Source organism: Rattus norvegicus, chromosome 9, assembly GCF_036323735.1.
Source record: "Rattus norvegicus strain BN/NHsdMcwi chromosome 9, GRCr8, whole genome shotgun sequence".
In the NCBI taxonomy this organism is placed as follows: domain Eukaryota; kingdom Metazoa; phylum Chordata; class Mammalia; order Rodentia; family Muridae; genus Rattus; species Rattus norvegicus.
Window position 1 is genome coordinate 55,802,335 of NC_086027.1, and position 14,916 is coordinate 55,817,250.

General features: G+C 39.9%; 1 protein-coding gene across 8 annotated transcripts in view; it reads left to right on the forward strand.

Moving 5' to 3' along the window:
- Nucleotides 1-14,916, forward strand: part of Pms1 (PMS1 homolog 1, mismatch repair system component) — a 110,833-nt gene that overhangs the window by 80,942 nt on the left and 14,975 nt on the right. For 6 of the 8 annotated variants that reach the window (XM_039084041.1, XM_039084044.2, XM_039084043.2 and 3 more), the window contains 4 exon segments: nt 5,012-5,128; nt 12,275-12,397; nt 12,646-12,789; nt 12,954-13,810. In XM_039084041.1, the coding sequence (XP_038939969.1) occupies nt 5,012-5,128; nt 12,275-12,397; nt 12,646-12,789; nt 12,954-13,810 (1,241 nt within the window). 8 annotated transcript variants of the gene reach the window in all.

A 14,916-nucleotide genomic window follows, 5' to 3' on the forward strand; every position in this document is an offset into this window, starting at 1 on the left:
ATGGAGGTGTGTGTGTGTGTGTGTGTGTGTGTATTTTTAGAATATGTTAAGCTTTCAGCCTAAGGGCAAGATATACAGAGCTCTTGAGGAAGTAAAAAGATTATGCTGTTCAAGAGCAGTGTGGACGATCCAGGAATAACGTTTTTATTAAGAATATATTATATTTTCAGCTTCTTCAATAACGGATTCTGCTGGAAAACAAGTATTTTCTGGGCAAGCCTGGAAGTTTTGCTTGCTGGCAGATGTTTGCATTATTCATTGCTAGGCCAAATGATAGTAAGTTTGGGCAGTGCCCCTAAATTGATTGCCTCGCTGGGACATGTAGTTCATAGTAACTGCCTGTGATTCAGCGCTCCCAAGCTTCCAGTAGTTAGTGTTCTCATCACAGTAAAGAAGAAACGAACATATTTCTTGTTCTTGTGTTGCTCAGATTTTCTAAAACCAGTTTCCTAAAGTCCTTTTATATACTGACTTCAGCAAGCCCGGCAGTGAGACAGGAACCTTGGCATTAGTCAGCAACCAAGATTTATTCACAAGGTAGCTCTTCATCAGAGCAGCCAAGGTCCACAGTGTGGGCTCCCAGCCTCATAGTTACATTTCAGACCCAGGCAACGGAAATGCTTTCCTCGTAACTTTATGTAGATGGGAGAGCAGGGCGAGACTCAGCAGTTGCCCAGCATGTGTCAGATAGAAGGAAGGGAGGATGAGAGCAGAGAAAGAGGAGACCAGAGAAGGAAGTTCCTCTGTGCCAGGGCCAGAGCTGGTGCAGCTGTGAAGGGTGCGCTTCTGTGACCAGCGTCTCATCCTGCATGAGTTTGCTGTGGGGCATTCATTCCCGTACAGCTGCCGACTGTCTAGAATCTTCTCCCTACTTTCTGTTTTTTAGAATATTCTCCCTTAAGTCACCACTGTGCCTATAACAGCAGCCGCTGCCGGCATCTCTTTGTCTTTTTAGAAGCTTAATGCACATAGAGATTATATGCTAGTCAGCTGTGCTGGTTTAATGAAAATGGTCCCCGTTGGTTCACAGGGGATGGGCACTATTAGGATGTGGGACCTTGTTGGAGAGGATGCGCCCTTCCAGGAAGTACATCACATTGGATGGTCTTTGGGTTTCAGAAGCCCAAGCTAGGCTCAGTGTCACTCTCCTTTCCTGCTGCCTGTCAATCCAGATGTAGAAAATTCAGCTTCCTCTCCAGCACCGTGTCTGTCTTCACTGCCATGGTTCCCATCATAAAGATAATGGACTAAACCTCTGAACCTGTAAGCCAGCTCCAAGCACATTTCCCATTATAAGAGTTGTGATCATGGTGTCTCTTCCCAGTAGTAGAAACCCTGAAGCATCAGCCTAAAGATACCTTATCACCCAGCACTTATGGCCTACGTACTTGTCCAGGAGAGATGAAACATGTCCGCACGAAAAATTCAGTGTTTATAGTGGCATCATTCATAATGGTCCAAGCTGGAAACAACCCAAATAGCCATACATTTATGAAAAATGCATCAGACATGTATCATGAATACCCTTCAACCATCGAAAAAGGATAGGGTTGTACACCACTGGTGAAATTTCAGAACATCGTGCAAGGTCTTAATAAAACACTACATATTGTGTGATTCCATTCATATGACAGTGAAAACAGGCAATTTTATGAAGAGAGTAGTGATTATGAAGACATGAATAAGTCGTTTCTGTTTGATGATTTTTTTCTAAAATTGTAGTACAGATGCCACAAATCTGTAAGCAGGCTGTGTAACAAACTATCGCGCCATAAAACTGTTCTACTTGAAGGGAGCAAAGGTCGCTTCAGATTTCCTCGAACAACATAGCAAAGTCTGTACTTGTCAGCAGGTGCAGCCAGTGCAGGGAACCCGCGTGTTAACCAGTGAAGACACAGGTAATTGTAGCTCCAACAGGGTGCTTTCCCCAGAAAACTCAATAGATAATTCCTTAGAGCACTGGTTTTCAACCCTTCTAATGCTGTGACCACTAAATACAGTTCCTCATGTCGTGGTGTCCCTCCAACCATAAAAACTATGTTCGACACTACTTCATAACCGTAATTTTGCTACTGTTAGGAATTGTAATGTAAATATCTGTGTTTTCCAGGGGTCTTAGAATGATCTTTCAAAAGGGACATGGCCCACAGGTTGAGAACCACTGCCTTGTGGATCATCCACGAAATTCAGCGCTGCCCTTGATATGAGGGACACAGCATTGTACAAACTGAGTGCATCATTTTTCCTTTCCCGACAAACCTGTTCTAGTCAGTACTGTTTGCTGTGTAGGATTCCTGACATTTCATCCTCTCAGGACAAAGTCCAGAAAGACTCCCCAATACTTCCTTCGACACTTGAAATCATCACATCATATAACATCTCTTTCAAATCCTTCAGTTTACTTCACTGTCTTTTTTCCTCCTACTGGTATGTTGGTTCTGTTATCTCAGTTTTAATGTCACAGCTTACAAGGGAATTGCCTTACAATCAATAAGTAAATGAATAAATGGGTAAACTAGAAGTATAATTCTTTTGTAAATGTTTTTCTGGGCTTGTAGTCAACCACATTTTCAAGAATGGAAAGTAACTATACCACAGCTAGTCCAACAGAAACCACAGTTCCCAGAGACCTCAGGGAGCATTTTATGAATGAACTTTACTCATTTCTCATGCTCACTGTCAGAGAGCTGGGACTCTCTGCCTTGGATAAATACTGTAACAATGGTTTGTGTTTGTTTTTCTAACTTCAGATCTCACTAAATCACTCTTGCAAAACAACCATGTCTGAGTATGTTTTGTCCTTAATTGATTTTTCCAGTATTATGTACAAGAAACAGAAAATGTGTCATGCTGTGGTTAGCCGTTCAGTTTTGCTCTTGGACATTTAACTTTATTTCCAGCCTACTCTGTACCGTCATGCTTTTGTGTGTATTGTTCCATCAGTCAGCAATGTGTTGCCTGTATTTATTTTATAAATTAATTTAAACAGTAATTGGAAATTCCACAGGACATCACATGGCCTCATGGTAATTATCAAAAAATGCATTTGTCAGTCAAACACTTTGCTGTTCGAAGGATTCTTTGTAACTCCTTAAATCCAAGTTGGTTCCTAAATTACTGCTTTCTTTGACTAGAAAATAAATGTTGGAATATGAAAAAATAGGTTTAGAGACAAAAGGGAGGGAGGGGGAATAGAATTGGTTCCATGACTGAATGTCTGTTTCTTTAAGAAAGTTGGTTTCTTTGAGCTTTGATTTATTCAAGATAATAGACATCCAGAATGATTATGAAAATATACCTAAGTTTATGGATCAGAGGTGCCTTAGTTGTAATTATCCGACCGTGTAAGTAGAACTCTTGGAATGCACTCAGGTCCTTCCTTATACTCTTGAGTCATTTGTCTGCTGTGTGGTTTTTCTTTGAGAGTCCAGACGAGCACATCCTTCCCTTCTGCTTTTACTGTGCATAATACCAGGAGGATGGTCTGACCACATGGGTCCCTGGCCTTTGCTAAGGACTCCTGACTGACTTGTTTTGGTACACAGCTTGGTTCACTCCTCCTCTCTTTCCCTTTCTCTTTTCCTCCTTGTCTTTGTATATCCCGACGCCATGTGTAGTAGACTTCTCCCTTCATTTTTAACAATTTTCAGAAGAAAAAGAAAATTCCCAAAGAGTGTACAGGTTTATTGAGTTGTCAAAGTTCTACATTGGATTACGAAGCAAAATTTATTTACATGGTTTTTTTTTTTTTTTTTTTTGGTCTTTTTTTTTCGGAGCTGGGGACCGAACCCAGGGCCTTGTGCTTCCTAGGCAAGCGCTCTACCACTGAGCTAAATCCCCAGCCCCTATTTACATGGTTTTAGCAGCCTGGTTTATTAACAACTTCTTTTTCTGATACTGGTTCTGTTTTTCTGGATGGCATAAACAAATGAAAGACTACATCAAGCAAGCACACATGTGCATTCACACACACACACACACACACACACACACACACACGATGAACTTACATGCCTCAGGCCTCCACACCAACTTGCCAGTACAGTGTACCCCTCTGCCAGGAGGCCAAGTTTGTCACCCCTCTGCTTCCAGTAGACATCACTCAGAGCTCCTAAGAGAGATGCACAAGCCTATTATTTGACCACTACCCAAATTACTGCCATTTGGACCTGCTTGTACTTCTAGAACTGTGGCCAATCTCCTGACTGTTTAATATGGTGGTCGCATCTTGGTTGCCTCGGAGGAACTGCTTGCTATAGAAGACTCTTCTGTGCATGACACTGTCCTGTCTCTCCTCTTCATTCGCTGTGACCTTTCCTGTTCCCTACCCCTCTTCTTGTCCCCAGGATGCTGATAATGTTTTCTCTTAGGTTCTTCAAATATTTTCATCAGGACATGCAAGAGACTGAGTGAATATTTGTGGGACGGGTGAATGTTTTCTATACTGACAATTTCTCAAGTGTTTTCAACTCTAATTGGACACAGCAACCTTTGTTCTAGTCTCTTGATTATGTCTCTTGATCTACCTACAATGTGCAATATGTAGCATGTAAAATGGATCTAGGTAGCATTTATTTATGTGAGATTCAGTCAATTATAAGTTCTCTGTTTATTAAAAGTACCCGAAAACATCATTTTAAAGTGCATTTTGCTTTCAAACTCTTCACAGTCTAACTATTTACAATAATCTTATAGCATTGCTGTCAATTCTGGGAGGCCAGGGAGAAACCTTAATTGTAAATATACCTTGAAGTATGTATTCTAAGAGTTAGAGGGAGAATATTTTGTGAAATTTTAAGGAAAGGACTGGGGCTTGATAAGGTTATACATTTCTGCATGTACAGCTAAAAATGTAGAACCAGAGTTTGTTCTTTTAGACCATAGTTCCTGAGTTCCTTCTGAATGACACAGAAACAGTGAGGGTAAATGCTCAATATGTAAACGCTGTAAGTTTTCAAATTCATATAAACCTTAATTGTACCAGAACACATCTATGTTTCCTTGTCCCTAGGCAGTTATTTGGCAGAAAAGTAGAGTTCCAGATCACAGGATGGCTCTAATGTCGGTTCTGGGAACTGCTGTCATGGGCAACATGGAGTCTGTTGAGCGGTACTGTGAAGACTCTCAGGTAAACAGCAATGCTCACCTTTCAAAACTCTCACTGGTGGTAAGAAGTGTCGTAAGGCAAGCAGCAGAATGTGAAGCCAACCTTCGGGGCCTTGGTTACCTTTTTATTTACGTTGATTTTTTTTGAAAAATGATTTTTCAATTCAGAATTTTCTCTTTACATTATAGAACAAAAAAAACGTAGATATTATTTATCCTTTATTTCTCTTTCTGATTGTGAATATATGCCCAGGTTGCCTTCTGTTGGTCTTTCAGATTTAGATAGGACATTTAGCTCTGTACTGCCAAATGATGCCACCTAACTTAACTTGCTCCTCCTTCATAATTTCATCAGCTGTGTGTGTGTGCGCGTGTGTGTGTGTATGTGTGTCTGTGTGGGTGTCTGTATGGGTGTTTGTGTGTGTGTCTGTGTCTGTGTGTACATGTGTATGTGTGTATGTATCTGTGTATATTTGTCTGTGTTTATGTGTCTGTGTGTGTCTGTGTGTGCACACGTGTGCACATATTCATATCCATACATATACACATAGTCCTGGGCATTGAACCTGGAGCCTGGTGTTTGCGACAGACACTATTACACTGAGCTATGTTCTGAGTCCTTCCCCCACACTCACCCCCATTTTTATTTTTCAGTCATGTCTCGCTATGTTGCCCAGCATAGGTTTAAACTCTGTAGTATTGAACTTACAGTCCTCCTACCCCATCCTTTTAGGATCTGCAGTTGCAGGCTTGGGCTGCCAGTCCTGGCTTTAACATATTTCATATGTAGTTTTCTTTCTCAGAGCTCAGGGTCTAACCTAGCACATCACACCAGTGGCGGGCCTTCTGTTCCCAGCCCTGGGGTTTTGTTACATGTTGTGTGCTTGTCTGTTTCCACCTTTGCTCTAAACATTGATTGTAAGTATACCAAATCAGTACGAAGCCTGGTCCTACACCAGGCTTGCATTTCCCCTTAGGGATCCAGCATTTTCTCTGTTATGCCACACAAATGAGAATCTTCCCACTCCACTAATGGAATATATTGTCCTTTGTTATATTCCCACCAGCTACTCAAAACTCGAGTTGTTTTCCCCTCATTTGTGTTTTATGTGTTCTACTGCATGTAAACGCTTATGTTTCCTAAGGTTCTAATGGTTAGTGAACTTGTCTTTTTGTCTCCCCTTTTCATGTATTCATTCTGACATTCTTTTTGCCTCCTCTTATGTAATGGCCCCTGAGCCTTGGTGGGGTGTAACAGCAGTTTCATTTAGGCCCAACGCCACACCAGCACTTACTCTTGTCGTTTTTGTGGAGTTTTGCATTAACACCCCACTGTAATAAACTTCTTTGATGTCTAGATATAGCACAATCCAGGAGTACAAACAGTATTAGAAAGCTGTTTGACAGCATGGCCTTTTAGCAAAACTGTAGTAGTTTTGCTATGATTTCCCAGTCAAGGGCCCTTAAGCAGGTTAACAGAGCAAGGCATGAGTTTCCTCTTACAGAACAGACCTCAAACATAATCAGAAAATGGTTGCTTGCCTCAATTCCAGCTCTGCCATCTTACCACTTGCCTCTGAAGTTATCGTTATAGCTAGCAGTATTCACAGCTTAGTAAGACTGTTAATAATACCCCTACCCCGACCTATGTAGCAATTCTGGCGCCATGGCAGCTGGACAATAGGGAAGAAATTTGTAGCTCAGCTCTAACTTAATTTTTATGCCCTGGGATCATAACCACTGAATTCTGGTGGGCAACCCAGAACAATCCGCATAATTCGTGTTGTTCAGGTGCCTCTGGGGCCTCCCTGACCAGTAGAAAGGTGTCCCAAAGCTGGTACACTTTAATAATACATGACCTCTGGGAAACATCACCCATGTCCATGGAGGGCGTCTCCTTTCAAAGATTATATTTTAGATTAAGTTTTAAATAAGTTAATAGAACAATTGTTTCCATATGGCTTTTTTCATATCCTCTTAGTAGTGTTTGCCCCTTCTATCTGCCCACCACTTCCCCTACTTGTAAGTTTTATAATAATCATTTATGTTTCACTGCTGTGCCAAGGACATAATGCTTTCAATCTGGAGACACATTTTCCTTAGCCACATAGGATTTATACTTCTACCCATTATCAGTCCCCCCACCCCTGCCTATCTCTCCTCTGTCTCTCTCGTCTCTCTGTTTCTCTCTCTGTGTCTCACCCACCCTCCTCTTATTTTCACTGTTTCCCTCTTCCTATGTGTTCTGTAATTCTCGCTATGTCTCTATATCTTCAAACTCGTATTGATTACATAAGAAGGCAAGTTCAGCTTCTAAAAGTATTTTTATTTAAATGTTTTTATAGCTTCTTTGTGTGTGTGTGTGTGTGTGTGTGTGTGTGTGTGTATGTGTGTGTGTGTGTGTTTTCAAAACCCTGAATAAAGTTTTGTTTTTAAAGTATTTGCTCCTTAAACAATTTTTATTTCATTGGAGATAAGCTTTGTTTTGCTTAGAAGGTCTTGTTACTGTAAATCTCTGGTTCCCTCTCCATTTTCCTTTTGTTCCATACTTCTGATTCTCTGTGTTTTTGCTCTGTGGAAATTTTAATTGGGAGTGTGTCTTCATGCCTGCTGTTGACTATCAGGTTTGTGTTGAGTGATCCTTACCTGCCTGTCTCTCTATCATCTGCTTATCCATCCATCCCCCTACCCAACTATCCATAATCTACTTATCCATCACCATCAGGTCCACATGGGATCTTCCATTCTCTCTTCCTGCCTTCCTTTATTTTAATTTCAAAGACAAAGTTGAATTAATTGTAATTGATTTGTGATACATTGTCACTATGTAGTTTCTTTAGACAAGAGACCCTTTATTCGTTGCTATTTGTCTGAACACTTTAAGCCTGTTGGCTCTCTAGTGCATGATGCTTATAGTAGGTGAGTTGGAATAGCCTGGGTAAATCTGAATTGTCCTTGGTTCCCTTATTTTCCTGGGACTTGGTTGTTTGTGTGTGTGCTCGTATTCTAGATACTTCAGATATCCTAATAGGATCTGTAGGCTAAGAGTGTTGGATATTGCATGGAAGTTGTTAGGATTAGTGTCAAAGGCCTGTTCTTAGATCAACTAAGGCAGATCTATACTCTTACCCAATCCTTACACTCAAGTGTGGAAAGCAGTTGTCTAGACATTTACTACCTGTGATTAGATATGTGACTGGGATTCACATGAGTCACCCCTGCAGTAAGTAAATTTTTCACTCTGTTTTGAGACATTACCAGATAATTTTTTAAATTTTATTTTTGGATTTTTTTGTTTGTTTGTTTTCTTTTCCCTTGGTTTTGCAGACCAATTTATGTAAAGACTTCTGGTAATCTCTCATAGACAATAGGAATTTTGCTTTCTCTTCACATGCTTATTTTTGTATGGAAGAATGTATAATACATGTGTTAACAATGTTCTAGCTCAAGGGCTGAAGAATGTCTGCTAACGTTGGAATGTCTGGAAGTAATCGCAGTCAGATCTCTGCTATTCTTGCTTTGTGTCATGCTGCTGTGTTTCTGCTCCACCAGCCGTCCGTCAGCACACCATACTCTGGCTCTATTCTTGACTCTTCTAATGTCAGAGTTTCCGTGAGTGTTTTCTCATTCTTGGTCAAAATCAATCCTATTTTCCCCCACTGCTACTGGCTATGACCTCTCTCTTTATTCTGTCCCCCAGAACTTATCTTTGATTGTAATATTTGCCCATCCTGTTTTCCCTTTTGGACTGGAATGACAGGTTGTTGGCCATTGGGAACATTGAATACAGAGTATCTATATATCTCTTTTCTTTGTGATAAGGGTCTCCTTTGTAGGTCTTTGGTTCTAGGAAGAATCTTTGTTATGGGTGATGGTGCCATATGAGCCCCTGGTGTGACATCTTTTGATAGGTTGTCAGGTTGTCCTTCTTGACATCTGTCTTCTCATTGATACTTTTAGCTCTACTCCAAGGTGAGGGAATGTCTTATTACTACCTGATTTTTATTCCTCAAACTGTATTTTTTCAGAACTTGGAATATATTTTCATTTTTTTAAGCTTTATTCAGAGCCATCCTGCTTGCTCGCTTATTTTCTGATACAATTAGTGCTATTTGCTTGGTTTAAATTCCATGCTACAACACTCAATTCCAGAGTCATTTCCGAGGTTCTGTCATTTCAATTTTTCTGAAAGAGGAGTTTTATTCTCCACTATTTTATGTGGCTAGAAACTTTAATGTAGCAGATCGGGGACACGGTTTGTTTGTGTTGTTCTGTCTTGTTCTCCATGCTTGCACTCTGTCCTGTAGTACAGCGCCCACCTCTTCCCTAGTCCCAGTGTGAAACCAGGTGTTACCTCAGTAGTTCCTGCCTCATCCTGCCAGAATTCCCAGACTCCTCCCTGACTGCAGCATGACCTCGCCTGGTGTTGACTTTATTCTTCCTGTGACATGGCAAGCAGCCATTGACAGTGGTCACAGTATGTAAGTCATTTTGTTTTCTTCCAGGGAGGTGTTATGTGAGCTCCATGTTCCAAGTGGAAAGATTGATTTCAGTCTTCTGCTAGATTTTAATTTCCAAACGAGGCGTCTTGTCTCTGATATTACCATGTAAGGCCTCATCCTCCAGCCAGCATTCCCCATTATGCAGTTTGCACATACAATTTAACCTTTGTCTGTCGTTTATGCTGATAGTTCTTTTGAAATTAAACATTGGTTTTTAATCACCTCGATGTAGTTTACATTTTTGAGAAGGGACTTCCACATGAACTTGTTCTACTGTCTTGACCACAGAGTATTTAAATGACTCCTTTAGTATTTAAATGTAATTTAGATATGTTCGTATGATATTATAGAGCTTTACTGGAAAGAGAGGGAGACAAGGGTAAGTAGATCAGTCAGGCTTACATTGTTCTAATTAAAGAATAGGTTTGTCTGACAGACTATGACTCTCTAGTATGGTAAAGAATACAAAAGTTGCCAGTTGGACAGTGGGGTAAAAACTAAGTAACATATCTTACAACATTTTAATGTGGTGAATTTATTTTGTGGCAGCTAGTTGATGCAAGAAATAACTACAACTTTGCTATATTAGTATCAGTGGTGGGTAGCTGTTGGAACTAGGGATGAGACTGAAATTATTCAGATTAACTACAGAGCAGAAGAGGCCTAAAGATGGAATTTAGTGACCATCGTCCTTAAAGGGTAAAAGTAAATGAAAGAACACAGTAATCATGCTGAGGAGGACATGACACAGAAGAGGGAGGGAGTCAGTTCATTTAGGAGGAAGCCGCTTAAAGGCGTTGTTGATGTCAGGCCTGCATAATCAAAAGAAAAAAAAAAAAGACTTGCATTAGCTATTGAGAGGGAAGACAGTTTATTGGGTGTTTGTTGTTCTTTGAGGCAGGGTCTCCCTAAGTAGCTCCAATGGCCTGGAACTTGCTTCACTGCTGTGAACATTAGGCTGGTGTCAAAACTCCGCCCTCCTGATTGCACTGAAGGTGTGCCCCGCCATGCCTGGCAGAGACTCGTGTGTACAGGAGTCAGAGGAGAGGAAAGAGGTCTACTTGAGAAGCCGCTGAAAGGATGGAATTTATTGTGTTTAGGGGGATTTTTCTTTTTAGGTTAAGGTTGAGGTACAGAATCTCATAAAGTCTATCAGATTGTTTCCTTATGGAACTGATTTGGGGGTTTATTGCTCTTTTTTTATGAAGTAACCTGATATTTAATTTATATAACATTGTATGCACCAGGCCTGCTTGACTCTCCCATGTAACTTTAATGTGGTTTGTTATTTTCTAAGATTGCCTTCATTTTTAAAGCTCAGTGTCTCATAGTTACACCGTTGCAACCAGAGTGTATGAAAGGAAATCCCTGGCTCTGGTCTCCTTCATTTTAGGGCACCAGGGGCACTTTTCTTCTCTCTTTTCTCTCCTCATCTATGTCTTTTCTTTAATCCAAACACTCAGTAAGTCCTCCAGAGGCTAAGCAGACTCTCCTGGTACCCAGCAGGTGCTTAAAGAAGAGTCTCATGTTACATGGTAAATTATACAGCCATTTATAAATGCTGTGAAGTTTTACAGTTAATTAAGTGGTATCATCTTGTAATGGATTATCCAGATTTATTAATTTATTTTTCCAAATTGGTACACGTTGGCACTGTGACAGTAATGCACTTAGTGTTCTAAAATTGGTATTAGTGTTCTAAATTGGTATTACATCTCCTTAAGCACTTACTCGCAAGAGCAGGGCTGGCCATAGACATAGGTGACAGCCTACGGGTTGTGTTGTTACCAAGTGTCATGGTTACTGCTTGGCTATAAATAGCACCTTACTCCTTACCCTAAGCTTAACGTTTACCATTAGAGTTGCTCATTGGGTTCATAGCACATCAAGTTTGAGTTATTTCATATAAGATTATCTGCACACACACACACACACACACACACACACACTATGAATGCAAAGTGGGAAGAAGGGGACTATGAATGAAATCCTTAACAATTTTCTGTGTCATGTTAATTAGCTCAAGATAGAAGCAGGTACACATTCTGCCTTCTAATCCCTTAAACCACTCTTTCCTTCTGGTACCCTTCAGTTTCTTCCTCCTCTTGATTATTTGTACACTAAAGAAAAGTAGGTGTGTAAATAATCACAAATCTGTGGGGAAGTTCCATGAGCAATAATAATAGTAACTTGTATACAACCAGTATTTAGACATGAAGGGGTTAATTCACTGTAAAGAATTTTTTTCTTAAACACAGCAATGAAAACACAGTACAATTAGCTTCAAATTATTAAAAACAAAGAAATGGCTGTTTTTCATGGGAAATAATAGTTGAAGAGAAAAAGACAAACAGCCAGTAAGGGAAAGGGGTTGAAGTCAACGTTATGAGGAAAGACATTTTAAAATAAAACAAGGTAAGGGTATTTGTCCTGATAGTTAAAAATGTGAAGCGAGGGCCATTAATAAGATTTTCTCTTACTGGTTTAGTACTCTTCGGTAGTTTATCAACATTAATTCTCAAGGCATGCTTACCAGCATGTATATGACCTAAAGTTATAAGTCTCATGTGTTATTTTGTATACTTTCTAATACACTGTATATAATCAGACTACTAGAACTTTATTGTTGAAGTTACACCTTCTATACTTGTGTATTACAATTGTAGATTCACCTACGTGGATTATTTCCAAAGCATGATGCAGACCACAATTCCACAAGTCTTTCAACCCCAGAGAGAAGTTTCATCTTTATTAATAGTCGACCAGTACATCAAAAAGATATACTAAAGGTAATTAATCACTTCCAGAAAGAAAAAAATACCCCTTGGATTAGGAATTTCATATATTTTAAATGGGTTTTTCTTTTTCTAAATTTTCTTTTATATGTATGGATATTTGTTCTGCAAGTCTGTCTGTAGCACGTGCCTGGTGCCTATTGGGGCCAGATGAGGGAATCAGATCCCTGGAGCTAGAGTTCTTATTTAAAGCTGGCAGTAACAAGATATTTCTGTCTTTTGTTCATCGCATATATTTCTAGTTAATCCGACATTATTATAACCTGAAGTGCCTAAAGGAATCTACCCGCTTGTACCCCATTTTCTTTCTGAAAATTGATGTTCCTTCAGCTGAGGTGGATATAAATCTAACACCAGATAAAAGTCAAGTGCTATTACAGAATAAGGTAATCTTTTTCAAATAAAGTTCAGTATGTAATTATGCTAAAACTGTATGCAGTCCCAACTGTTCCCTTCTTAAAACGACTTGGTTGTTTAATTTTTGTTATTATTTTGGTTATTGTGCCTTTTCACAGTCTCCCTCCTAATATTTGTTCATTTGTATTTTTAGGAATCTGTTTTAATTGCTCTTGAAAATCTGCTGATGACCTGTTATGGACCACTACCCACTACAGAGTCTTATGAAAATAACAGAGTAGATGTTTCCTCAGCTAATGTTGTCATTAGTGAAACAACAGAAACAGATGTGCTTTTTAATAAAATGGAATCATCCGGAAATAAATACCCAAATGCTGATACTTTGGCTATTCCCTTCCAAAATGATGAATCTAGAAAAAACACTGACCATCATTTAAACGAACAGATAAATATAGGTCACTGTGATGGTCATTTTAGTGGTGAATATTCTCACATTAATAAGGACACGTTTCAAAATATCCCTAGGAATAATTTATCATCAGAGGCTAATCAGAGTAAACACAGTGAGACTCATTCTGCAGGTTCTATTGAGCATATCCAAGGAGAAAATGGCAGGAGTGGTACAGGAGAAAATGGGGAAGATGGAAAAAAAACACTTCCTGAGAAAGCTCTGGAAATCTGTGTAGACGACTGGAGCAAGGGAAATGTGTTTAATTCAATGGGAGAGAATATCGAACCTGTGAAAATTTTAGTGCCACAAAAGAGCTTATCATGTAAAGTGACTAATAGTCACCCAAACCCTGAACCAGAGAATCTCAGTGTTGGTCCTGGTAGCAGAACATCAAATGTTATTGATAACAGGCCTGGGCAGCTTACAGCCTATGACTTAATTAGCAGTCGAGCAGTCAAGAAGCCCATGTCAGCCTGTGCCCTGTTCATTCAAGACCACCGCACTCAGTTCCTCGCAGAGAATCCCAAGACTGGTTTGGAGGATGTGACAGCACAAATTAAAGCACAGTGGGAGACACTGAGTGAAGAGGAAAAACACAAGTAGGTCTCCAGAGCACGTGTGCCCAGATACTCAGCTGTCTTCCTTCTGTCTGACTTACGGGTTCAAAGCCTTAAAAACCACATTTAGGAAGAAAACAGAAAATGATTCTTTAGCTTAACTGAAGTCTTTTTTGATATTATTTTTTCATTATTATTTTGGATAGTGGGGTATTATTTTTTTATTTTTGTTTTGAAAATGTTTGTTGTGTTCTGTCTCCCTGATTATTTGGAAGAAGCCTTTACTGCTTCCACCTCAGTCTGACTCTCCACTCTCTTATTCCTTTCTTTTAATTTATGTTAAAGAGCTTCACTGGAGCGGGATTTTTTCAAGCTTTTGCATTAGAGCAGTTGAAGTGATAGTGTATTTTGTAAAAACTTGGTTGTTTCTCCCTGTTAAATTGGTCTCTAAAAAGGCATGCACAGTACAAAAGATTGTGCTGGAGTTTTAGAACCAAATTAGTGTATTACCACCTATATTGTAGCATCTAAATTTTATTGTCAGTTTGTAAAATGTTGTGGGTGTTTGGGGTATGTAAGTAAGTGGTTTGATCCGATTAAAATATTACCTGTATCTTCAGATCTAAGCTTATGTCCCAGAACAATCTAATGGGCATAGTTTCTTGTGGGAACTTTTCCCTTGGGAGATGTGAACAAACTTGTACCCCTTCCTTACAAGGCACCCAAGACAAACAATGTACAGATCCACCAGAGTCCAGCTTAGTCCAGCTTGGGGAACCAGTAAGTTTATTGGGCTTAACCAAAGAGCATGGATGTGGGTTTGCTTACAGGAGGCTCAGTGACCCCAAATCAGCTGTACCAGTAAAAAGTCATGACCAGCATAGCTGTACAGATAGAGGCCCCTCAGTTAGCACCCTCTGTCTACTTTAGTACCTCCATGATGTCATATGCAGTTGAGTCAGAATTGCATACAGCTTCCTGAGAGGTGAAGGAAGCAGAGCTGGGTGACCTTTCTACTCCTTCCTCTCAGGGGAGGACGTCGACAGCATGTTGGCTCTTGAGTCTCACTTGCAAGCAGTCTCAGCCCTAATAAAGATGATGGCCAATGAGTCCCAAGTTGTCAGATTATTAGTTAGCATTATGGCTAG